Consider the following 25,974-nt stretch of genomic DNA (forward strand, 5'->3'; position numbering starts at 1 on the left):
AAGCACAGAGCCCTGAGGGACTCCGATGTTCAACACTAGGTGGAAGAGGTGTAGCCCCCAATCCAAACTGTCTGGTGTCTGTTTGTGAAAAGGTCCAATATCTAGCTACAGTGGTGTTCAATGCCAGAGAGTTTGGCAATCAGTTTCTTGGAGGATGAGTTGAAAGCTGAGCGGAAATTTATTAGCCAGGTAGGCCAGACAAACTAATGTTGGAAGTGTCCAATCCCTGTCTGTTCAGTGGTCAAAGAAATACATCATACAATAAATATCTACACCTGCAGGATTTCTGAGAAACGCCAAGACGCCAACATCAAGGCCCTCCAGTGTACTTATCAAAGTGCATCTCCACAGGCAGCTTATTAACCTTATTTTATTACCTATATTTATGATTGACACATTAATGATTAACACCCCACTCGGCATGAGCTTTCTCCTCATGGAACCTAATCAAAAACGCTTTCTTTCTCTTTCCATTGGATTCTGAGGTTGCTGATCCTGGTAAAAAAACAAAACATTTTGTCCTTCCAGCAGCTGAAAGTGCATCTGTTCTGAGAACAGTAATGCCATTACCGGTTGGAGTCAGTATGGATCAAACAGATGGATGCTTCAGTAGCTCGCATGCAGCTGATTTCTCATGTCTGGTATAATTTCAGGGTAAGGGAATGGAAAAATGTATATTTACAAATCTAAATACTAAGAGGTCGTAATAGTAGACATTTCCCCTTCCTACATGAATCCTAAATTTGACCGCACTACAAGTCAGAGGAGAGCAAGTTTTTTTTTTTTTTTTTTAAACTAATTATTATCACATTTTGGCTCTATTTGACAGTAAAGAATGATGGGAAACACTGAGTAGTGGCATACAAAAAGAGTTCCCAGTCGCATTCGAACTTAACATAACGCTTATGGCGGTTCAAGGCGCATGCTATGCTGATCCACTAAGACGCCCCAGGCCACGCTTTGGTTTGAGCATTTACACCTAAATTAGCTGAATTTTGTTGTGGTCCTAAGAGTGCCAGACCAGAAAATGAGCTCCTATACCCATAGAGGGGCGATCTGGATAGTATCACAGTGTCCTTCCAAAAATACTTTGATAAAGTCACACGTGGTCCCTATTCATCCCTAATGGAGCTGTTCCACAAAGTGTCGCTCGTTAACATTAGAGACTTGGAAAATGGCTCTTTTGTGTTTCCAGCTATGCGAGACACTCTTGTAAACAAATTATACCAAATGTACGCATGATGACAGGGAAACCTTACAGTAGAAGGCCAAGATCACAGATGGAACTTCTCATGTGATGTGATAAAATGATCCCACGGTTCTGCAGTGAATTTATAAATGATTTTAACACATTTTCCTTATACCACTCGATGTAGTTTCGTAGCATTATTTTCTCAAGTCACAGTCACATGTGTCCAACAGGACATTACGACATCAAGTAGAAATTCTGCTTAAAGCTACAGCCAGAAGGTTGTCAGGTTCTTTGATAGCTGCAAGCCAGGAACCTGTTGGTGGATGCCAGAGATGTGGTTATTGTGACTTGCATTTGAGTCGACTTGAGTCACTGTTTTGATGACTTGCATCTTGACAGACTAGCCAGACTACAACATCAAACATTGATAATGTCATTACGTCATTTGAAGAAGGATAAGTAAGTGTCTGTGAGGGCTGATGTTGGCTGGACAGATCCAATCTCTTCTCTCAGAACTCCACTGTCCGTCAGATAATGATTGATATGACTAATCAATCCAATCGCCAGACTGAACATTTGGCACAATAAAAAGCAAAGAAAACCATTGAAGAGTGGCTTAACTAAGTTACTAACTACTATTCAGCTTGCCCAAGAAAAAAAGGCTTGGGGCTTGTGTGATAATTGAGTCACATGTCTGGTGGATGCCAACTTCAGTGGAAGATGCCAAGCTTTAGTGGGTAGTATTTTGGTCCATTGTACTCCAGAATCAGGTAAAGGATTGTAGCTTCTATCATTGAAGAAGCAAAAAATGGCTGTGGTTAAGTCCCTTTGGGTGTATCATGAAGCAGTGCCTCCCAATCTTTTTGGCTTGTGACCCATTAAAACATCTCATAAGTACACATCAGTATCAGTTCTGTAAGTTGTGAGCAGTTCAGCCAAAGAAGGATTAATTGTATTCTTGTTTCAGAGGCCTGAAGACATAGAATTATCCAGAAAATCACAAGATAAGAAGATGTGGGGGTTCTGACCTCAAGGCTGGGAATCACTGTTGAAGAAGATGCTATGGAAATGCAGTGCCAGTTCCATCGCTACGAGCCACCTGTCTAACATACATATTAATGTAGGTTTGGTGTTAATCTGCACTTTTGTGCCATGACTTGAATTGACAGTAGTCTTTCAAAATGGCATGCAGTGGCATTATAATGTCATTACAATAAAGAGAATCTATTTGTATTTTCTAAATATAGGCTTGTGGTTTTTCATGTCCCGTTAGTGTTATAGGGTAATACTTCTATTCTGTTCTGTGTTTTATTTTCAACCTCATATTGTGTTTTGAACTCATTTTTGGCGAGCTAGCTGTAGCGTGCAGAACCATGAGTGTGCTGTGGGACCGTACAGGCCTGTGCTTCATTTTTTTACTGCATTTAATACATTAAACACTGATGTACAGCTGCAGTATCCTCCTCTCAAGAGGAATCACTTATAAGAATTAAACCTTGATTTCTCTTTCAGCATTCGGAGAGCTAAAGTAATAATCGGGGGACAAGTCGCAAGGGAATTCATTTTTGCATTGTGGCCTATATCATTTCTTCGGTTCTACTTTAGAGAATTTAACAAACAATATACTGCAGAACTGATGGAATAATAAAGAAGTATGGGTGTTTCGCAGGGAGATCAGCCACAGTTGTTGTAATATAGATGCAAGACAGATGCATGCTGCTGGACTTCAGCCACTGTTTCCCTCCAGTTTACATTTGTGTTACTCTGGATCATAAAACACCGGCTATGCAACTCCTTTAAATTTTATACAAGGGGGAAATGCATTATGTCCTAAATAAGAGCTCCATTGCTGCAGTCCTTCTTTAAAAATGGAGACAAATAAATCAGTCAGACTATGAGAGATTATCACCACCATAAATACAGCTAATAAGCTTTCACACTAACGCCAAACATGTGTATGTAGCCACAAAAAGTCATTTTATGAATACATGCAGACCAAACAAAAAGGCTGACTTACCAACATGTGGACACAGTACTCAGCTTGTGATTTTTTTTTATTTTTATTTTTTTGCCCAGTTTTGCTGGCGAAATTTACAGCCAAGTTATTTGTGGTGCACTAAACCTCAACGGATAAAAAAGACTGTGGGTTCTTATCATCTGTTTTGGTTGCTTTGTTTATGAGCTGAAAACCTAACAACACAGAGTCAGGCACATAAATACCTTTTTCTGACTGTAAGATCTTAGAAGTTGTGTTTGAATCCTGGCTCACACTTTGGCAGGTACGGAGCCTTTTGAGCGTGCCATCAGAGGGTCAATACGGCCACGTTTCATTACCATCCTGTACTCGAAGCCTGCAACATCCTGGCTGTTACCAGACTCCAGCAATGTTCTAGTGTGAAATGAGCATCGCTGTCGCCAACTTCAAACAATGTGAGACGTCCTCAGATAAAATAACATGTAGCGGACGCCGGCGTTTGTGACAGTTTTTCATTTTTATAATGATTCTTTCTTCTTTTTTTTTAAACAAACAAAACAGAAATAAAAGTGTTCTGGCACGATTCTGGGAACATCAAGGAGTTCAACAATGTCGACTAAGATGTCTTCTACTTAACACTTCATAATTATGTTTAAGCAGGAAGTGGTGGGAGCAGTGCACTCAGAAGTGTTTGTGGTGGATGGTCTGTGTTGATAATTGACAGTTTTATGGCTATTATTATTATTTACTCACAGAGTATCCAAACATTTGGTTTCTTGAATTATTTCCTGATGTTGAACAATAACTACCAATGAATTTAGATGTACAGTGATGTGAGGTCAAGTTTTCTGCACATATGTTCATTACTGACCTTTAGGAACAATGTATGGTGAAGAGAACCCAACACTAATTATTTCAAGTACATTGAATGATGCAGGCACCGGTCTTATCAATATATCTGTATCATGTCTATGCAAAAGTAAAAACGCAGGATTAGTGTTGTGTCCCAGCCTCAGTACATGCATGATTTAAGGGTTGGGGAAAGTCTGTAAACTTTGCTGCTAGGAAACTAAACAAACCTCTGAAATCTGTCTTGCAACAATTATACAGGAGAGTTTTTGCTCTGGTCAGCAGTGTGCTAACCAGTGAAATCAGGTGCGAATAGTTGGAACAAAAACTCGTTGATTCTCCAGCTTTGTTGGCTTGAATGCTGAACCATCTGTGGGTACACAGTTTCTATGTAACCATTTGATATTGATTAGCTATTGAGGCTAGACATCACAATGTCTGTGTCCTGTCAGAGAAAACTTTGTGGCAGTCTTAAACAGTGAACAGGGATTTGATTTTTTTTTTTTGGGGGGGTATGTCTTTGCAGGTCTCTTGGTGGAGTTTTTGCTGATACTTAATGGGACCCAAGGGATGAATCCTAATGACTCTGAAGATCCCCAGACTTTTCCTGTAGTACCACCAGCAGATCCATGTTTTCACTTATCCTGTGAAACTTCTACTAGATGGATTGGCACAAAGTCTTGTACAGACATTCATGATTCTCTGACGACGTGTCCTGTTGCTGACTTGTCGACCTTTCCTCCAGCACCACCATGAGGTTGACCTTTGTGGTTTAGAGGGAAATGTCCCAACAATTCGACTGATTGCCATGACATTTGGTTCTAATGCCGTTCCTTCCTTCGGCTAACAGTAACATGACCCAGTGGTGTCCCAGGTCTCAACAGGGTCAGGTGCAAATGTAAAACAGAAAGTTCTGACCTGTTTCTTTCAGGTCATTTTTCTGTCTCCTGTGTCTCAGACCTGGTTAGTGCAGCTATCCTAGTGTAGTTTGCATCGCCCAAAGATTCAGAGGTTGCCGAAGCTTTGTGCTTTACCTTAGACGAAAGAGAGAGAACGACTGTAGACTCTCAAGACTTCATTAATCTCTAGTTATCCAGGGTGCCTCTGCCCAGATTGATCTTGCTGGACCAGGAACTGAACTGCCAACCTACTAGATGTGCACCTTTGAACGCTTGACTGGGACTTGAACTTGTAACAGCTGGGGCACCACTCTTTAAAAGTTACCGTCGATAAGATAACGTGGATGCAAATGGAAATATATTCGCGTTGCCAAGACATTCCTTGATGAAATAACATCTTAACTATGTCAGATAACCCATGACAGTTTGCTGCCATTAGTGAAAAAGCCAGAGAGAAAGCAGAGGAAAGGAGAGTGGACGGGAGATGAGACTGTGTCCTTCCTCCTCATCTGAAAACAATAAGACAACAAGAGAGCAGGAATTAAAGGACTAGAGCCATCTAATCTGGAACAACAGAGGAATGTCAGAGAGATGCCACAGCACCCTTTTATCCCACATGTGTGCTATTAGATCCACGGGCCCGATCACCGCGCCAGACTCTGCTGGATCGGATTTCTTCCTCTGCTAATGCCACCGGACATACGATCTGACAATGATAATGATAATTACTTCAAATGACATGTCTTCCATTGTGGAAGAAGTGGAAAACGTACAGGCATGCACACACACACACACACACACACACACAGACATACACACTGAAACAAGACAATATTTGCAGAGCTTTAAAGAGAAATTACCGCTGGCTTTCTCACAAAACAACCCTGTACATTCCTCCACACTGTTTGAATGTTTCACAGCTTCTTTGCGCTGTTTGTGTAAGAGGAAGAAAATATGGAACAATCCAAAGGTCACAACAACAACTTGGTTCTGGAGCTGGAACAGAATATGCTGCCAAGTTTGGTTTTCTTAATATTTTGGAATATGTGTATGACGTTCATCATTAATTTAATGCAGAGTTAAAAACAAAAGCCAGAAACTGTCTCCAGTACAATGCTTCTACTGCTGATGAAAGCGTAACAATGAGGGGCTAAATGATCTTTTTGTTCTCTTGAACACAGTTTTAACCAGTTCTGACAGCATCTCCACAACACAGAACTTTCAAAATTTATATATTATTTTGTAGTCGGTCTATTTTCAGGTTCGTTAAAACCGTCAAAAACACAGAACACATGATGAGTCTGAGAGTCTGGATATCCTTGGATGGAAGCATGAACTTGAGGTGTGATGTTTTAAGATGTTAACTCGCAGTGGAAGCAGCCAACGTAAAGAAATACAAGTCCAGTTGTAGCCACAGGTATCCGAGCGTTCTCATCTCCATACTCCCTTCTGGTTACAGTTGAGAGGGGAGAGTGAAGCGGATGGTAAACTGTGTTAAGCTGATTAAACACCAATAATCTAATGAAACAGCGATATCAGTCAGTCAATGCTTGGTTAGAGTTAAAAACAATAGAAAATAGCGTCATTTGTATACTCAACCTCACATCCGTTCATGTGTTGCTTTTTTAAAATCACTTTTTCCATGGAATTCTGTCACAAACAGAAGTTTCGCCAAAATCAGCCCATGTGGGATTTCCTCATTTTCCATTTTAATAAAACAGATAAACATTTTTGAAGTGGTTTTCCCCCCAAAGCCTTTCACTTGTGCCACTGCATGCCGTCATCACAAACTCTGTTGTACTGTGTTTGTGTTGCATTTCATTTGCCATAAACAAAAGCTTCTAAACAGTATTGTAATGACTCAAAGACAAAATCACAACAAAAACAGGTGAACTCCACATTTTCGGAGTGTTCCCTGCAGTGGGAGTAACAGATCAACAGCGCTACGAGATCCAAATGATGTTTCTATCCACCGTCCACCCAAAAAACACCCCCAGACACGATTAGTTGTTTTAGCAAATGCCAAGTGACAAGTAGAGTAGATGGAGGATCGCCATGGCCACAATCGTTCCCTGACAATAACCATGAAGACAAAGATCACCCAACAGTACCGAAGTAATAATTTTAACCCAAACTACAACATGTCCCTAAACCTAACCAAACGTTAAAGGGTTAGTTTGAAATTTTGAAGCTGGGTTGTCTACGTGACCACCATAGTCAAAGTATAACCTACAGTAGACTGCAAGCAGCACAGCCCCAGCATTTACTGCTGTGGACGGGGAAAACAACCAATAAGTTTATGTGTGATTTGATGCTCAAACAAATTAATTTGGATCTGATCTAATGTTGGATGCAGCAGAGCAAGGCTGCGGTAGATCAACAACTCCCGTGTCCCGTAAAGAAAAATGACTGTTTGGTCACTTTGGAGAGAGCACAGAGGATAAACGCTGTCTGATGGTAAAGAGGTGGAAATATTCTAAATATACTGTTAGTGAAAATATGTTTTTAATTGCTGTCCCTGTCCACATTGCTTAGCTCCTGTCCTCCATCCATATTGGGGCTTATTGCCCATCACAGTCTAATATTGAATTAATATATTGGCTATTGACAAATACCTAATACAACCTCACTTAAAAAAACAACAACTAAAAAACTAATTAACCCTTTTAACCACAGTGCTGTCACACTATCAACCTGCTGCTGATTGCGGGCATGGGATCACAAACCGCTCCTATGTGTCTTTCTTAACAACATATTGTGTTGTTTAATTTGGGGGACGTGCTTCATAAAGAAGGCTGAACAAAAGCCTGACTTGTTTAAAACTGTCGATATTAGTTTGACTGACAACAGTAATAAAGGACAGCTGTGTGTGAGGGAGGCTAACTAGTCTAAGTGGATGAAACAACAATATCACGTTTGATGATTATCGCTTAAGTTAGAAAATGTCGAAACAACAGCATATTCTGACTCTGCAGATTCTGCAGCCGTACGTCACCAACAAGGATCGTGAAAGTTTGTCTGCAATAAAAATAACAATAGCGCCAATAATGAACGAGGCTTCCCTTCCCTTCGATGCCGCTGCTCTTGACAGATGAAAACTGCTAACATCAGTCTACAAGTGTTAATTAAAAGTAGCACATGTTGGAATTTTCTTAATAGGGTCCAAACTCTCTCATTTGGCATTATAAATTGCACAAGTATGTTGTCAACACAACAAATAACAACAGACAAACAACGCAAGGAATCCACAGATGTTGGCACCCAACATAATAAAGAATAAATCAACTCAATGATCAGTAGTACCAAGCTGTGCTTATTAGAAACATGCGGGTTTCTGCTGCAGCTTGTGTGTGGTTGATTTTAAAATCTGTATATATAATGACAATAAAATCTTTCAGCTCCTTGAAGCACCTTCTGTTTGCGCCTTCTCACCTGTTGGACACTTTTTCTGCATCCTGCACCTCTGTGTCTCGGTGTGGGACGGGCAAAGAGGTGCCGCTTGCTCTTCAGGCAGTCTGCCGGACGGTGCAGCCCCCCGGGTCCTGGTCTGCTTTCCCCACCTGAAGCCGCAGTTGACTCCGCCACGGACACAGGCGCTCCAATCGCTCCACTCTCCCAATGGGGCCAGAAGACAGTCCTCTAAGAGACGAGAGAGGATGAAAGAGAGAGGCAAAGTAAGTGAAGATATGTCAATGTCAGAGACAAAAAGAAGCCAAGTACAAAACCAGTTTCACATGTGAGGAATCAAACCTTAAGGCGCTCTTAAAGATGGTCACAAATGTGCAGATTCTCAGCATTTAGAATCTTACTGACCGATGACAGATGTTTTGTTATATTATGTATGAAGAATAGATAGAAGGAGGGCTGCTTTGGATACATAACATGCATGTCTGTCAGTAAGACATTACCATGGATTATTCTTAAATCATAAAATAGTTTTGATTAGGCCACTGAGCTCTGTGGAAACATAGAGGACAGCCTTGCTTTTGATAATTAATCCACTGAGGTGGACGTAAAAAGGTAAGTCGAGGTTCAGAACCACCCACATGTCAATAAAAAAAACATGGACATCCACTTTCGCTCTAAATCCACGTGATGGATCCATTTAATATATTACAGGTCACTGTGTAAACATAGATTTTCATTTCTGGTGTTAAACGTGTTTCAGGACGTCACCCACATGTTTCTGAAGAGTGTGGTGACTCTGGGCGCCCAAACAAGCCACCTCTAACATCACCAGCCTGTCAGTCAAAGCATAACTTTAAGCCTTATAATTTAAAAGGGGAAATTCCTTCAGTACAGCTCAGCACATCTGCACGATCTTCACCTCACACTCATGGAGGTTTTTATCATACAGCAACGATATGTTATATTATTGTGAGTAGCCTACAGTAAGAATGTCACGGCAGAATTTCCTCCTCTATACATAGATAATTAGATAATAGAAGATATTAGATAATTGAAGATATTAGATAATTGAAGATGCATCAATATACTACAACTATAACCCATGGAGTGATGACAATACTGTAAAAAGACGTATGTTTTCTCCAGTAACCACATTATTATCATTTAAGGTAGATGAATGCCAGTTGAAGCATTAATACATGGGACGTTACACATGTGATGTCACCCAATCAGCCACCGCAAGTTTTTCCGCGCCGTCCACAGCGGAAAAAACAAGAAACCTCAACAATTCTTGGTAATCATCATTATCATTGTCAGAGTTTGGGTATAAAATGAAAAGATTTCCAGTGATTCCTCTCTGGAGTTGCTTGAGGTGTGTACCAACAGTCAGACATGAAACCTTAACATCGCCATGAAAACCAGATGTGGTCACACTGCCAAGAAACAACAGTAGCTACAGATGGTGCAGGTGGACGGCAGAGGGGAAAAAATCTGTGAGTCTCAAACAGCACCGAATGATGAGTGAGCTGAACAATATATCTCACTTAGTTAGAAGGATGGGATGATACACAACAAGATATGGAGATAAATTCTAAAAAATTCTCTGAAGTTTTTTAATGTGAATCATGTGTTTTCTTGAACGTTTGGCTCCATATCAGAAAAGATTTGGATGAGAAATAGATGAAGAGAAAGAAATAAAAGTAGAAGAGTGTTTATTAGAACCAGGGGAAGATAAAAATGTAATATTTCAAACAAAATGTCGCAAACAAATCAGAATTCGTAGCCTGGACGGGTGCTTAAGCTGTCAGCAGCGTTTAATGTGATCAAAAGTTTGTTGACTTTAATAAAATCTAATGAAGAGATCTACTTCTTTCTTCTATAAATCAAACTTTTAATGAGTTTGTCCGTATGCAGTTTCCATAGATGGACCTACTAATTGAGTCCATGTTTGTCCTAAATTTAAAGCATCAAGCACTATCAGAGAAAGAGACTTCCTCACATGTTCCATCGACAACAGAAGTTGTGCACTTTCCTCAGATAACAGTCAAATATGAAACATTTTGATATCTGTGAAAGTTCTCAGTCGTCCACGTTGTCTTTCTTTGAGAAGAGTTAGATCTGAGGCGACTGGTCTTGGTTGTAGATCCATGAAAACATTTTTCCCTTAAGGCTCTTTTAGTTCTGACTGACTGGTGACTGACGAACCAAGTGAAAACAAAGGCCTGGTTAACGATCCCACCAAGGGTTAATACCTATGTTTTTACCCACCAGTCAGTCAGAACTGAAGAAGCACTTCTACTGTATGCTATGATGGTTGTTTCTTCGAGTAGTTCATTCTTGGGCTTCCCAACAGACTCCAGCCAGTAGTCCTTGCATGTTAAATATGTTGGAAGGATGAAGGCTAAAACCCTTTTTCGAGTTAAGTTTTTCCATCTAATGGATTTCACTCACCAAACAAATTGCAGTTTATTAAAACGGGTGCAATTTCTCAAAACAAAAGCCTCAAAAATTTTGACTGAAATCTGCTTAATGTACGATACAAAAAAAAAAAAAAAAAAAAAAAACACAAACCGCAACCGATGAAGTGCTCAAACATGCACATGAAATACTGCAGAGAAGTGGCCACAGATAAAAGGGAAAAAAGTTTTCAGGAACACGTCTGTTGTTGATTAAACCTCTCAGATTAGTTTCACCAGTACATCCATTGCAGAGTGGACCTTGGCGTTTTATAGCTCGCTGGGGTCAAGTTCACCCGTTTCATAACACGACTGTAACGTGAAACAGCAATTAAAATAGGCTGCAAGTGACTAATGGTTATACAGGTGTGACAGCGTTCTCAGAGCATTCACACGAGTATTCTGGCTTCAAATCTCATCCTGGGGAACGTGGGATATGAAGTTGGAACATACTGTAAATGCATCTTACTTTAGTACGTGTGCAGACATACATTTGCCCTCTACATGCAGCAGCAGTGACGTCATTCCTCATGTGAAGATGAACCTACTTTGTTTGCGGCTGCATTCAGCACTCCGCTGTGGTTTCTACGTCTGATCAGCAGTAATGCAGTAAAGTCAGAGTGACCATTACATCATTTATCATCACTGGATTTTGTTTTACCAACTACTACACAAGTTTAGGATGCATCTGCACACATAGCAAGGTTCATCCGTAAATCTGACTCAGATAAAAGAAGATTGCCAAAAAACAACTCACCTAACTGTCCTGAGGAAGGGACGGAGGGATGTTTATTCATCTGTTTTGGCAATGTGATTTGCAGAAAAGTTTCTGGGGTTTGATTTAATGTTTGACAAAAGTCTCATGTCTTCTTGTTTTGATGAACATGATTTTCAATTAAAAAATGCCAAGTGCTAATTTTTGTAACATGCTGCTATTTCAGATGATTTAATTTCCTCCAACTTTTGGAAGTTCCTGGATGAAATATCTGAATTTGTACCATTAGAGAGATTAACTCTAGAATGACATAACTGTGGACATATTTTTCAAGATCTTTAGTTTTTGTTATTTTTTGTATCTTGAGAACTTTTTGATCCATAACTGATGTGTGCAACTTGTGTGCATATGAGTATAGATGTATATTATAAGTCCTTGTTTGTTTGTCAGGGTATTTTTTTGATTAAAGTTCATTGTCCTTTCTCTGTTTGTTTTCTTTTGCTTTAGTATTTCTTTATTTTTGGTGGGGAAGGGATGAAGATATGAGGATACTCACTGTACTCAGTGTACTATTGTTCCCCCCCCCAAAAAAACTCACTCACTTTAGTTTTTAACCAAACTTTACAAGATGATAATAATAACAATAATGCGTCTGTTGTGGATTAATACACATCTGGCGCTCTAGTGAGTATTTCTGGCAGCAGGACAGTGTGTGTGTGTGTGTGTGTGTGTGTGTGTGTGGGATTGAGTCAAAATAAACTGCAGGGTGTGTGTTCAAGGTAATGAAGGACTCACAGTGTGGCTAAGTGATGTGTTTTTATGGTTTGAGTGGAGCTCTATGGCACAGAAGGGGATGATTTATCAGGGTTTGGATATCAGCTCTAATATATTGCTTTAATATATCAATACATCAGGCAACACAAGGAGAGCAATCTAAAATATGAGCAGCCTTAGCCTTCAAATTAGAGTAGGGACAGATAGGAGGCCCAAGAGATTAGCAGCATAGATCATCAGACTCAAAGCTGCTTCTAGTACTAGAATCAACACTTGCAATATTATATGGATATCCAGAGAGGAAATGTTTGTTTGATCGTGGCAAAATTATTCAAGAATCACAGGAAGATTGTTGTGAAGGTTCATCACACGTTGGGTCACGCCATCATGACACAATTACGCTGAGGTCACAAATGAATGAAGTAAAAGTTTCAAATCAAGAACATCCTCTCTGCATGAGCTACATTTGAAGAGACATGTCAAGTAGTAAGCAGATTTACATCAAAGACATTTTTATTGTTGCACTAAAGTTTTCTTATATTTGTTTGTTCTTCAGACATTAAATGCCATAACTGTCTTTACTTACCGAGACAGTCTGTCTGGTGGGCAAACGTTCCCTCTGGGCAGCGGGTCAGACATTTGCCTTTGTACAGCTGGAAGCCAGGCTTACACTTGGTGCAGAAGTCCCGGCTGAAACAGTGCTCACACTCCGAAGAGCGACACTCTGAGAGGAGGGAGACATCCGGGTCACACATCCAACCAGTGAACAATTTATTTACAGTCTCTTTTTAACCCTGATTTTCACTTTAGTGGGTGAGATGCAGGCGGGCGGGATGGAAAGAAAGGTTGGAGCTGCAGAAGTTCAGACTGCTGCGTAAAGATCCTTAATGTGATGTATTTCCTGTTTAAACAGGATGTCGGGGCAGGACATACTGTAAGAGTGAGAGTGAGAGATTCAATTTGTAAATTAACAAAAGCTCCCACTTCCCACCCATAGCGCAGTGCACCAACTGTCTTCCAGGAAAGCTTCTCTCATGAATATATATATATAGACTTTGTTTTGAAGCTTAGTTTGCAGCTACAGCAAACAGTTTGTCTTTGCAGTCGGGGATAAAGAAAGCTTTTGTGAGCTCCTTTTCGAGGACTTACTGGCATCGCTTGAGTCAAATAAATTTCTTAGTGAATGAGACAAACTTTGCATTCTTAAATACTTCTTTTTTTTCTTCCTCCCCTTTCATTGGTACAGGCTGTTTCTGGGATGAATTAAGCAAGGTGCATCCCAATAAAGCAGCTAGTCCAAATGTGTAAACTGTGAATATGGCTACAGTCTGTTGTTGGTGAACTAAATTCTTTTCATCTGACAAAAATAATCATTTCCTAAACTAGTTTAGGCCTCAAGATGAATGAGTCATGTGCACTCAATATCAGCAAAGATCTCTGCAAGTGGAACTGTCAAAAACATACTCATGCAGCGGTTGATGTCCTTCCCTCTCTGTCCGTAGTGTCCAGCGGGGCAGGCGTGGAGACAGGTTCCATGGTGAGATATCCCCTCCCTCTGCAGGAACAGGAAGAGCCGCTCGGGACAACGCACACAGCCGTTATCGCGGGAACACTCCAGGCAGCTTCGACAGTCATCTGATGTCTCTCTGTGAGCTGCAGGAGGCAACGGAGGAGTCCAGTTAGATCAAAATTACAGATAATGTAGAGGAGTGGATGGAGGGGGGGGGAGAGGAGAGCCAGAGGAAGGAAAGGAGACACCACAAATCCTCGAGATGCAGAGAGAATTTCTGGACTCCATAAAAAATCCACCACTGAGCTGCTTGAAATACAGATCTGTAGCTCCTGCGGGCAGGAAGACGCTCACATGTAGCCGCAGTATATCCCGCTTTTAACTGGGATCTCAAATTTCAATTACTCGAAATGGCTTTTTTTTAAACGACTTCAAAGATTTTTCGAAATGAAATGTTGACACAAGTAATTAAAATACGCAGATACATGTCTGAGAACCTTTTATTTATTTATTATAAACATTTTAAGGGTTTCCTTTTGTCCCTAAATAAAGTCCATGTGCGTAAATTTTCAAATTTCTTCTTTCAATGCACTCTGTAAATCTGCTGTTTATTTCCAGCACCTTTGTTCTGTATGTGTGCACATGGATTTCATTCAGGACTGTCAGCCAAAGCAAAAAAAGCCTTCCCTTGCAAAATAATAATAATAATAATAATAAATCAGGTCACAGATCATTGAAATAATAATAAATTACATTATCGAGATGAGTCTGAATTTAATACAGAACGATTCTTTGTCTCTGGATGTCAGACTGACACATCGTAGGTATCAGGTTTGTTTAAATACGCAGTAAACAGTATGACTGGTACGCTGCTGTCTGTGGTAGCTCTATTTGTCCTGTGCTTTCTCTGCCAGCATGTATTCAGGCTTCTTCATGATCTTGTGATATAAAAACCCATCAAACACACTTTCCTCCTGACGCACAAAATGAGTTCAGCGCTGACAAGGTTTGTGCTGGCTGATGATACATTTCCCGTCTTTGTAGCCTGACAGTCAGGCTTTACGCGTAAGCCCGAGTAAGTCTTATTATATTATAACAGCGAGCGGCGATGTTTGCTCCCACATACACACGGGAATCAACAGACGAAGTAGGAATGCTGCCAATCCGACGGGGATAAGGAGGGATACGGAAAGACTGACAAGGTGGGATGGAAAGACGGATGGAATGAAGTAAAGAGGGATGGAAAAGATGGGCCGAATCTACTGACGAGATGAAGGGCAGGCGGTGAGTGTGCGTGAGTCTGAACAATCACAGAGTCTGATCCTCACAAAATACCTATGGCTGACTGCCGCCGTCCTTGCTGAGAGTGTGTGTGTGTGTTTGTGTTTAATCATGTCATTAAAGTCAAGTTTCTATATCACTATCTCCGTCTCTTTACAGCACATGACCAAATATATTTGCTTGCTTATTTACACACTTGCCTTTAATATTTTTTCTGTGTTATGATCCAAAATACTGTGCGTGAATTAAAGGAAAAGAGGTGCCATCTGCCAAGGCTGACAGTTCTGATAAATAATGGATAAAGTATTCAGTGCAATTAGAAGTATGCGCTGAAATATTGAGGAAAAAATATATTTTTGACGTCTGTTCTGCAGAGTGCAAATAAAATAGGCGCATAAGAACACAGACTGTACTATTATCCGCGTACTGCTGCTGTCCTGCAGACTTTGGAGGAATCTCATGCATCACATCTGATCAGTTTAACAGCTCTTTGGCAAAGAAGCTTTTATTTTCTGGCAACTGGTGTGAATGTAATTCATCAAATAAAAAATACGTTTATATATCATATATATATATGTGTGTGTATATATGTAAGATCTGTAGGACTTAAAAACTTTCAACAGAGAGCAGGGCCTTCTTTTTAGAGCTGCCATTTTGTCAACGATCCATCACACTGAGCTAAATCCATCATAGACTCAGAAATACTACAGTACTTTCGCTATCAACAGGATCCTCGGTAGACCTGAATATAATGCAGCGCAGCCACGAGACGTTATTTATTGACAAGTCCACTTTCTTGTTTTACTACCACGCTCCTCAACTACCCCTTTTGGTTGTCAAGAGACAAGTTGGGACATATGTAGGACATGTAGTAGTATATATGCGGGTACAAGTCTAGGCTAGACTTGGTGGTATCAGGTCCATGGATTTATAACGTCCTGTGAAAGATCTGATTGAACGAGGGTGAATAAATATTACAGACTGACGAGTGTGGAAGGTTCCTTTATGAATAAATATTACAGACTGACGAGTGTGGAAGGTTCCTTTATTCATTAAAAAATGACTTTTTCCACTAAAGTAGAGCAGTCAAGTGTCACAGAGACTGTCCAGTAACAGCTGTGAGTAAAAGATAAAAAATCCTCCACAGCCGATTTCTCCATCAAAAGAATGTTTCTTATCTTACCCTGGGAAAGATAAGACTAAATCCCATTCATGTACCACAGACAGAGGCTAAACGTCTACATAAGTAGTGACAATAAAAGTAGCTGCAAGCAGGGAAAAATACTACAGGTCTAACAGGCGAGGCAGAAACAAGTGAACGTTATTATTAACTTCGAAATGAATTACTGGATCACTGATATTAACTCTGGGGCAGCACATCTGCACGGACACAGTTTAATTCTAACATACGTTCAGTTAAAACAGGACAAACACAATATATTTAATGTTTAACCTAATAAACTTAACTGACTTTTGCAAATATATGTTCATTCTGAATTTGATGCCTACAACACGTTCCAAATAAATTGGATTAATTGTTCCAGGGTTCATTGATAACAGTATGATTGGGTATGATTGAAACGCTCAGTTGTTTCAGAACTTTTTTTTTTGTTTATGTACAGTTGCAGTGAATTTAGTCATCGATCATTAATCCAGAGGTTGATAACATCAAACACTGCATGTCCGTGACCTTTTACATCACCGACACCAACACAACAGGGAAGCAAGGAAAGTTTCCTGAGTTTACGGACACTGTCCTGTCGATATCAGCGGCTTTATTTATTTCAGCAAATGCCCCAAAAATAATGTGTGTTTATGATGAAGTGAAAAAAAGTTTAACCTTCCTGGTGTCATGTAAAAATAACCTGAACCTCTGCGGAGGTTTAATTCCTGAACATGTTTTATTAACGTCTGAATTTCACATTTTTGACCATATTTCGATACTTTTGAAGTGAATTGACAAGAATCACCTGAACACACATTTACACACACAGTGTGCACTGGATTATGGGAAACTGAGGACAACAAAGGATAGACCAGTTTGGTTTTCTAAATTCTGGCAGCTGCACCTCTGGCTACATTTGAACTTGGACAGGAATTGTTGGCCAGTTATGACATGTTCAGTCCAGAAATATTAACTATGAAGGAGTCGATGCATGTTTTAATACACATTTACAGAAACTTAAAAAAATATTCTACTACCTTACAGGAAGAACAGGCGATATCTGAGAAATGACACATTGTAAAAACACTAAAGCGGCAAGCATGGAGACAAAAACGAGAAGTCAAGGAGACACTATTGTTTCACTGTTACACCATTTTGTCAGACTTAAGGACTCTTGCGGGACTTCCAAACCCAAATTTTAAGTGATTATCTCGTCAATCTGTCACTGTTTTGTGCGAGTTTAAGTAGCACTTAACGACCTTTTGACCTTCCACGTTAAGGATATGTTTTCAAGTAATCTCAGAGTTGACCACAGTCGAGAACAGAGATAAGAGGTCGACGCCTAAGTAGAAGTAGAGTCCAGTTTGAGTTGAAAAGGAGCAGATTTGGCCGGAATAACCCAGGGACCCATTTCACTGAGCTGTGGGACCTCATTCTGAGGTCTCGACCCATTGTCTGAAAAACAGTCCTCTGCACATGTGCTATCGATCTGCAGGCTTAAGGGACTTTTAGAGGCGCGGCAGGTTTAGGTAGCGTAAAACTGTGACCTTTGACCTTGCATGGGATTGCATTGGGTTTTTAACAAGCACCAGGTGTAACAAGCTCCGTTGGGGTTTTAGGGAAACATGCTAGTGTTTAAAGGGGCATTCCACCCTAAAACTGCATAATGTAGTGAAGGTAAGAAATGTAAAGAAAGGGTGTTTTACAGTGATTGGATAGAGGCATTAGTCTTACATATCTTCTAATGGTTTGATGGAGGCACCACCAAGTTGTGACACTAAGCAAAAGTATGAAGTAAAGATTAGTTTTCCCCAAAATAAGCCTTGTTGACTATGACCAAAATGATTTTAAAGATGCTTACTTAAACATTTTATTTCATGGTGTGTACAATTTAAAATATTTGCATTTTTTTGCCAAAGATTCTTTCATCTAATTAAAGCTATTCTTGACATAAACAGACCAGAAGTCCATTTATTACTCACCAAATTTGCATTTTCTAACAATACCCAATCTCAGCACCATGTACAGTAGATCAGTGTGATTTTAAATCATGCTGTTATCTTAGATCATAGGTAAACTGCATGTTCCAATGAAAAAATCACAAAGGTAAAGGTGAGTTCAGGTGGGATCGTCGTCACTAGTAAGCAATGGCAAGAATTACGTTTTAGGGTGTGATTTCTACCGTAACATACAGCAGCTGCCGCTTCTGTAGATGGAGCCAGAATACCCACAATGCACCATAATGTGTACATTAACAAGAAAAATGTGCCAGGTGGGGTGACGTGTTAAAATAACACAAGATGTGCCGTCCCTAATGACACACGTGTGGATGTCCAGACAATTGATACCAGTTGTGTTAAAGATCTGCTGTTATTAAAACACATTTTTCACCACGTGATTTCTGAGATTTCTCTTCGAGGGGGGCTCGCGTCGGCTTACGTCTTCATATCCTCACCGCAGACTTTAAGTGATGGTGTTCTCCGATGCGGCGAGTCAAACAGGCGTTCTTGCAGATGTGCAGGTGCTACTGTTTTGTGTCGACTGGTGAGGATATGATGTGTTCTTTAAAAAGAGAGCTCGCTGCCGTCGCATCTGCTCCGATGAAGGCTCTATTGCCGTTTCTGACTTCTTGATTGACACATTTTTCATGCCCTTTTTTTTTTTGGGAAACACAGACATTGGTCAGACATTGCTTTTATCTGCATATTTAGTTTAAGATACAGTCTTTGAATTGGTTCAAGATCTATTCAAGCGGGTAAGCAACTCTGGAGAAATCCAGTACCATGACAAATACCATGATATATTACAAACAACAGCGAGTAATGTGACTAATGTTAGCTATGTTGTGGGTTTCGCTAAAGTTCCAGTAAGGACAGAGTTTCCCAACACACCAGCTCCAGACTACTATAGCTAACAACATCAGGACATCCTGGCAAACTCGAAGCTTGATGTCCGTGGACACGGACTGAACGTTAACTTACACACATATCCTGGCTGGAATAGCGAGTTAGTGTTGTGTGTCTCGGTCTGATCAACTTGGTTTGTTTCCCATTTACAGAGCCAGAGCTGCGTACAACCACCAGTTGTTTTTTTTTTTTCCACCGCACTCACAGAGCCGAAAGCTAACAGACTGTGGAGAAATGTTCACTGAATTTGAAAGAAAAATGTGAACCAGATTAGAATTGCATGAGCTAGAATCATTTACTGTATCCCGACTTTAACGCCTCAAACGTCGTTCCGGGATAATAATAAGGTGTTAGGACTGAAATGTGTCCAACAGTGCAAATGGAAAAACGATGAGGAATGTGAATGTTCAAGTTAAGAGACACGTCCGTGCAATGTGCGATCTTCAAGTTACTTAAGAGAAAAATCTGCATTCATCAGGAACTGTAGCTCGATGAATGTACAGAGAGAGAAGCGAAAAAGACAGGGCGTGGTGGGTTACTGATGTTTTGATGTCTAGTGTATCTGAACTGTTGCACAAACACACACAACCGCGCCTCCCACGCATCGACTCGATTCTCCAGACAACAAGTCCATTGCAAAACAGAGAGATCTACTTTTTTTTAGTGTATCGAATTATGAAGCTCACCAGACGCCGCTGCTGCAAAATCCACAATGTTTCACGTCGAGCACTGCAAACATGAGCACTGCCAAAAAGCCATACTTCCACCAGCTACAACACCTGTACCTGATTACACTCACTCTCCTCAAATAAGTCTATTTTCATTTGCACCTGAGATGAATGGCGACCCCCTCCTTAGTGCTCGGAGGTATGTGAGGTAAATGGATACTAATGAACACAACTAAAAACACTCCGATCACTATCAGTCCACACAGTCCTGTTTTTAGCTGCGGCGAGCAGCTCCATAGCGCTCCGTCGACTGGTCGGTCCCAAAAACTCTTCCACCCTTCGGCGACGGGTTTTTGCCTCACTAGGCTGAAATTTGCCGTGAAGGTCAAATCTTTTCAAGGTTGTGTATGTGTGTGTGTAAGCATGTGCATGGTTGCAGCAGAATATAATATGATGAATATGATATGATGAAATTGTAAAACGGAAACTGTCCCTCTCACGGCTTTCCAAAAAAAAAAAAGAGAGAGAGATTGAATCCTGTATGTTGTCACAGAAATCAGAATACAAAATCAGCAAAACAATCTGTAATAATTCACATTTACACCATTTAGAAGCTGTTCTGTGCTGTTTACAACACTAAATATCAAATATAATAAGTGCCATAGACAAAATGATGAAATCAGAGCCATGTATTGTAAATGTGGGTTAAATTTAACATTATTCATGCTGTAAAACAGAAGACTGACCACGTCTGAAATCTGTCTGCTCAACCAGGGAAGCATTTTATCTCAACTCTTGATCGTTCTTTTCCCTCGCTCCCTCTGAGTCCTCCTGTAAAAACAGCCACATGTGCTCCCGGCTGCCTACAGTAACTTCTCAGAAACATAAATAGCAATAATGGACGTTTATAATGGGTTCAACCTCCTGACTTCTACGGTTCAATTTTCCCGCTCTGAAACACTTCAAAACCTTTTTCAGTCGTACGTAAAAAGGAAAAAAAAAAAGAAGAAAAGAAAAGGTGGTTGCAGGGTGGTGTGGGGGGGATGGAGGGGCAACATAAATGTCAGTGTGAAGTGATGAATTCTGACAGCAGGTCAACCTCACGTGCCCGCAACCAGCGTTTGACCCTTTAGACCTAAAATTGGTATCGAACTTCAAGCTGTTCTGATGTATTAGCATCAAAAACCTCCATTCAAGGCTCAATTGTGATTCTGTATCATTTTAAGCAACAATAATGTCAGGACACATATTGCATAAATATATTTCAACATTTGTCTCCTCCATTGTCTGAAGACTTCTTTGCAATGCTTGAGCAAGGTTCAGACATAGTTTCTGACATATTACAAAATAAAGAGTTCATTCTAGGATTTCCACAAAGTTATGTACTTTTGAACCAGTAGTCTTTATGATGGGTTATTAATCTTACAGGCTATTATTTTTTTATTTAGCATGCCAGTTTCTACAAAATATATTACTGTTTTGTCCATTATTTCATTCAAAATGTGTTATATGTATTATTAATTGGTAATTGTCAGCCTGACTTTGGTAAACCTGCTATTTGAAACAGTATAATCTTGCTGTCACAAGCTGTTAAGTTGAATGAGAGTCAGCGGTACCTAATGGCTCCATGCAGCCCCTCTAATTATTATATAACGTCTCACCTCTGGCCGGCTGACGGAGGCTGTGTGGAAACGACGGAGCCTAAAAATGACGGTGTAATTGAGACCGGATCCTCGTCTATTAGTCCTAAATTCCTGAGGAAATGCCAGACACTGGTGAGCATGAGGGTCACTACATACCTGTGTGTCTGTGGTCTGATTGTTTTCAAAAGGGTTTTATAAGGACTCATTAACCATAAATCTGGATTTGAGGAGAATCTCCAACCACTGTGGAGAATCTGCCAGCGCAGATCTTAACAAGGAGCGACACGACAATTCAGCCACTTAGAACTTTGAGACACGCGGTATAAATAAATAAATCACTGGCGATCCAACTTGTCCTGTGGAGTGATATTATTAAAGGGTTTGATTTCTGGATTTGGAGCAATGGAAGGAAGAGTTGTTGTGACAAGACAAATATTGCTTCCTTAACGCTGACAGCAGTGGCTGAATGCTGTAAAACGCTGAACAGAATGCTGCCTCTTCGTTTACTATTTATCTTGGATTAGATCACATAAATTATATTGTTTCATTTTCATACAGAGAAGAGACGACTTGTACTGAAAATCCTGTTTTTGTCTCTTTTATTATCCAAGATTGAATAAAAATAATAATAAAAACCTCAGCTCTTTTTTTTTTTGCAATCTATTGAAGGTAAATAATAATGACACATTTATTACATTTAAATTTTGCAATTCTAGTTTAATTTTTTATGATAAAAAAGACGTTTAAAGATGTTACACTAACTGTAAATATATCACATTGTGTAATTATAGTACATACATTAAATAATTAACAGTGTACAGGGCTAGGCTATCATGCACATCATCAGTCAACGGTAGAAAAATGATTTCACAGCCCAGAATCCGCGTTTAAAGTTTTTCCAATGTACTCACCACTTTGCTTCTGCACAACACCAGACCCCATCCTGATCACCTCACATAGCAAGGATATCACAATGGCGAAGAGTTGCAAATGCATCTGGGCTGCTGGCAAGCGCCCGCTTCAGCGCCAGGCTGCGGACATCTGCAAGGACTCCAGGGGTGGCAGGTTGAAGATTTAGTTCCACAGCAAAGGGACAGAAAGAGGCAAGAAAGGGAAAGGACAAAGACAGGGGTGGGGGGTTAAAAAAAAGATGATGGAGATGAAGTGGAGAAGATCTTGTGGGCCCAAAGCAGCGATGAAAACGATGAGAGTGAAGGTGAGAGGAGAGGCAGAGGAGAAAATCCTCCTTCTTCTTTGTCCTGTTTCACGCAGAAGATTTAGGGCTAGGATGAGGACACAGGCGCCCATAAACAACAAAATAAGAGCGCAGGAGTCTCGGAAAGACTGGAGGTGAGGAGAGCAGAGAGCCTCGTCTGCTTCCCCAGACTGGCAGCTTGGAGGGAAAACTCACCATTTAACTACCACTGTCAAATTTGCGATAAACGAGCTCCACTTATCCCGTAGCCATCTTTAACCCTTTATAGGGTGCGCTCTCAGGGCCTAAGTGGTTCCATATTTCCAGCTTGATCTTTAGCCCCCTCCTCCTGGCTCTATCTATTGTTGTTCCGTCTCTTCTTTTTATTATCCTCCGCTGGGCAGCATTGTTTTCTGTGGCAATCCTATTAAATGCGGGCAGTCAGTTAACTTAATTTGACCACCCCGAGAGGAAGAAAAACAGCTGGAGAACCGCATAACTGAGAGTTCAAAATCTGATTACAGACTAGCATGTTTTTGCAATTGATTTGTTGTGCCTGTTTAGGTAAGAAGTCAGGTACACAGGATGTCTGCGATATATATACAGGATATATATATATATGCTCTTATATATAAGGGAAATAAACTAATTATTGAATTTATGTTGAGTTTATCCTACACAAACAGTAGTAAAAAAATGTAATAAAATCCATGCAAAAGAATATTTACAGCATCACCATGTAAACCGTGGTCAGTTATATACTTTGCACCTTCTAGTCTAAGAACATGACTGTGGGCGGTAAAAGTACACTACAGTACAGTATGGGAAATATATCGTATGGTTCATATACTACTAATTTTGTTTCCAATTTTATCCTGTAAGGAAACTAATATAATAATTCCTGCCTGGATTATATTCAATGTAAGCGTATTGTTTTTGGTCTTTAGCTTTTTTTCATCCCTAACAGAGAGCTGAGCATAAATCAAATCTAATTATGTTGTTATGAGTGTATTCTGAGAGCAATTTAAATTGAAGTCGTTAGTGAAAATTTTAATAATATGTTCAGTATTTTTGTGACTTGGCAAATACACTAATCATTTCATCTCATTATACTGATAGACATGATGCTGCCAGATGCATTCTTTGTCAACATGTATTCTCAATTGGAAATAAGTGGTATGTCATGTAATCTTCTAGAAGACACATTCCTGTTATGAGAAATGACATAGAGAGCGCAACAGAGTGAAACGTATACATACTCATATATATTTAAATATCTAAATCGGTAGCGGTGACGTTTAAGAAACAACACCCGAACTGATCATTTGATTGCCTCAGATGTGGAAAGGTTATATTAGAGCATATCATTAAAGCTCTTTCTTTTGAAAGATATATGTGTATTTCAGTGTTTCAGCTCCATAGGCCAAAAGCTCACACCATGTGGTCGCAGTGTTGTGGCTTTGACTTTGACTCACAACTTTTGTTGCATGTTATCCTCTCGTGTTTGCCCTGTCTCTCCGTCCTCTTTATTCAGGGCAACTTTAATGTTTAATGTCATGTCTCTATTTAGACTAATTTTCTTCAGAACTAAAACTGATTTACGGACTGATTCACTGCATCCTCATTACCAGATCAAAGATGCAGTTTTATGTACTGGAGAAAAACTTTGTTTTCGTGCACTCCGAGAAGCAGCTCTGAAAGATCTTTGAGGAACCTTCTGGGTTCTCTGGGTGACACGAGCAGAAGAACCCCAGGAGTTTGTTTGACAGATCTCTTAATAATGTTTTCATGAACTCAGCGGACACTTTCAAAAGCATTCAACATCTTCCAGGAAATCATTGAAAGATATTTGTACAAGTCAGAAACACTATTGAACTGAGAGTATCCCCCGATGGATTACAGAACTTTAAAAATATAGCATGCACACATGCCTAAAGAATTACATACCTCACGTCTCAAATGAAACAGGAGTGTTTTCTTCCGGCAGTCAGGGTGGCCTAATGGTTAGGAAGAGCCCATAAAGGAAAGGTCACAGGTTTGATGTATGCAGCAGTTAATGGAGCCATCTCTGAAGTGCCTTTGAGCAAGACACTAAATCCTGCTGCTTCTTGTAACTTGATCAGGGTAAGGACACCAGTTAAAAGCCTTAAATGAAAGTCCGAAGCAAGTACAGCACTACATGATACAAAAATGACAATTTGTTTGAAATAAAACTCTGAAATTTCAGTTTTTCAAGTAAAGTTTGTTAAAGTTAGACTTTTAGTTTCACTGCTCAGGATCCGTAGTTACAAGGAAGATACGACGACGACAACGTTGTTCTCGTGTGAACATGCTTTTAGTGTTTGTGTAGCTAAATGTCAAAAAACAAATGAAATGAAATGGTAAAAAACAAACAAGTTGTCAGTCTGCAAAAATGTCTTGAAGTTCAAATAGAAATGACTTTATTGAGATACGAGGCTTTAATTTGTTTTCCTCCCCACACATTTAGCAGCAATGGAATCCCTCTCGTAACTGCCTGCTTTAAACCCCCGGTTGTAATTTTTATTTCGATGTTTTGTAGCCACAGACTTTTTACGGGGGTTGGACAGAGTAAACTGTGGCCTGTGGTGAAATTAGAACAAGATTGAGAGATGTTAAGAAAGGAGATCTCTTACTGGTATCTGGAGGACTCTGCTGATGGGGAGTTCAGCGCTGCTTGGAGAGTCGGCTATTCTGAACAAGATTAAACAGATGATGGTGGTTGATTTTTATTAAAGAGCTGGATGAGAGCTGAGTAATCTTCATTGTGCCGACAGGTTAAGGGAACAGTTTGATGGTGGTCTGAACAGTGTTTCAGGTGCAGAAGGCAGCTTTCTCCATCCATCTGGTGGGTAGCAGGTAGTGCGGCGACCTCTGTGGCTGTGACGTGAAGCCGATGCAAAAGTGCCAAAAAATCACATTTCCTCAAATGGCCACTAGAGGCTGAGTCAATCCCCATAAGCATATGTGGAGCCAGTGTTTGGTTTGTCCCTTCTGGGCTGCTGTAGAAACATGCTGGTTCAACATGGTGGATCCTGTGGAAGAAAGACCTGCTCCCTCTCAATCTAAGGTAACATTCACATTAAAAAAAAACTTATTTTCAGATGATTATACACTAGTGAAAACATTTCTGTCAATAGATCCCATTAAATATTACACACTGGACCTTTAAAACCAGCGTGGTTATGAGGCAGCGTTCACCTGCAACACATTTATAAATCAAACAAACTTAACATACCTTCTACTATTAGATTCTTCATGCTTTTATTTCAAATTTAAAAAGACTTCACTGATCTTCAAGGCTTGGAACAAACACAAGA

General features: G+C 40.0%; 1 protein-coding gene across 1 annotated transcript in view; it reads right to left on the minus strand.

Moving 5' to 3' along the window:
* The window catches only part of rspo4 (R-spondin 4), a 35,680-nt gene extending 12,759 nt beyond the window's left edge, over positions 1-22,921 (minus strand). The window contains exons 1-4 of the mRNA XM_027278906.1: positions 22,353-22,921; positions 13,733-13,921; positions 12,855-12,992; positions 8,348-8,554 (exon numbers count right to left, since the gene is read on the minus strand). Of these exons, the coding sequence (XP_027134707.1) occupies positions 8,348-8,554; positions 12,855-12,992; positions 13,733-13,921; positions 22,353-22,437 (619 nt within the window). The 5' untranslated portion in view covers positions 22,438-22,921. The remainder of the gene's footprint in view (positions 1-8,347; positions 8,555-12,854; positions 12,993-13,732; positions 13,922-22,352) is intronic.
* Between the last annotated feature and the right edge of the window lie 3,053 nt (positions 22,922-25,974).

Source organism: Larimichthys crocea, chromosome VI (assembly GCF_000972845.2).
Source record: "Larimichthys crocea isolate SSNF chromosome VI, L_crocea_2.0, whole genome shotgun sequence".
NCBI lineage: Eukaryota > Metazoa > Chordata > Actinopteri > Sciaenidae > Larimichthys > Larimichthys crocea.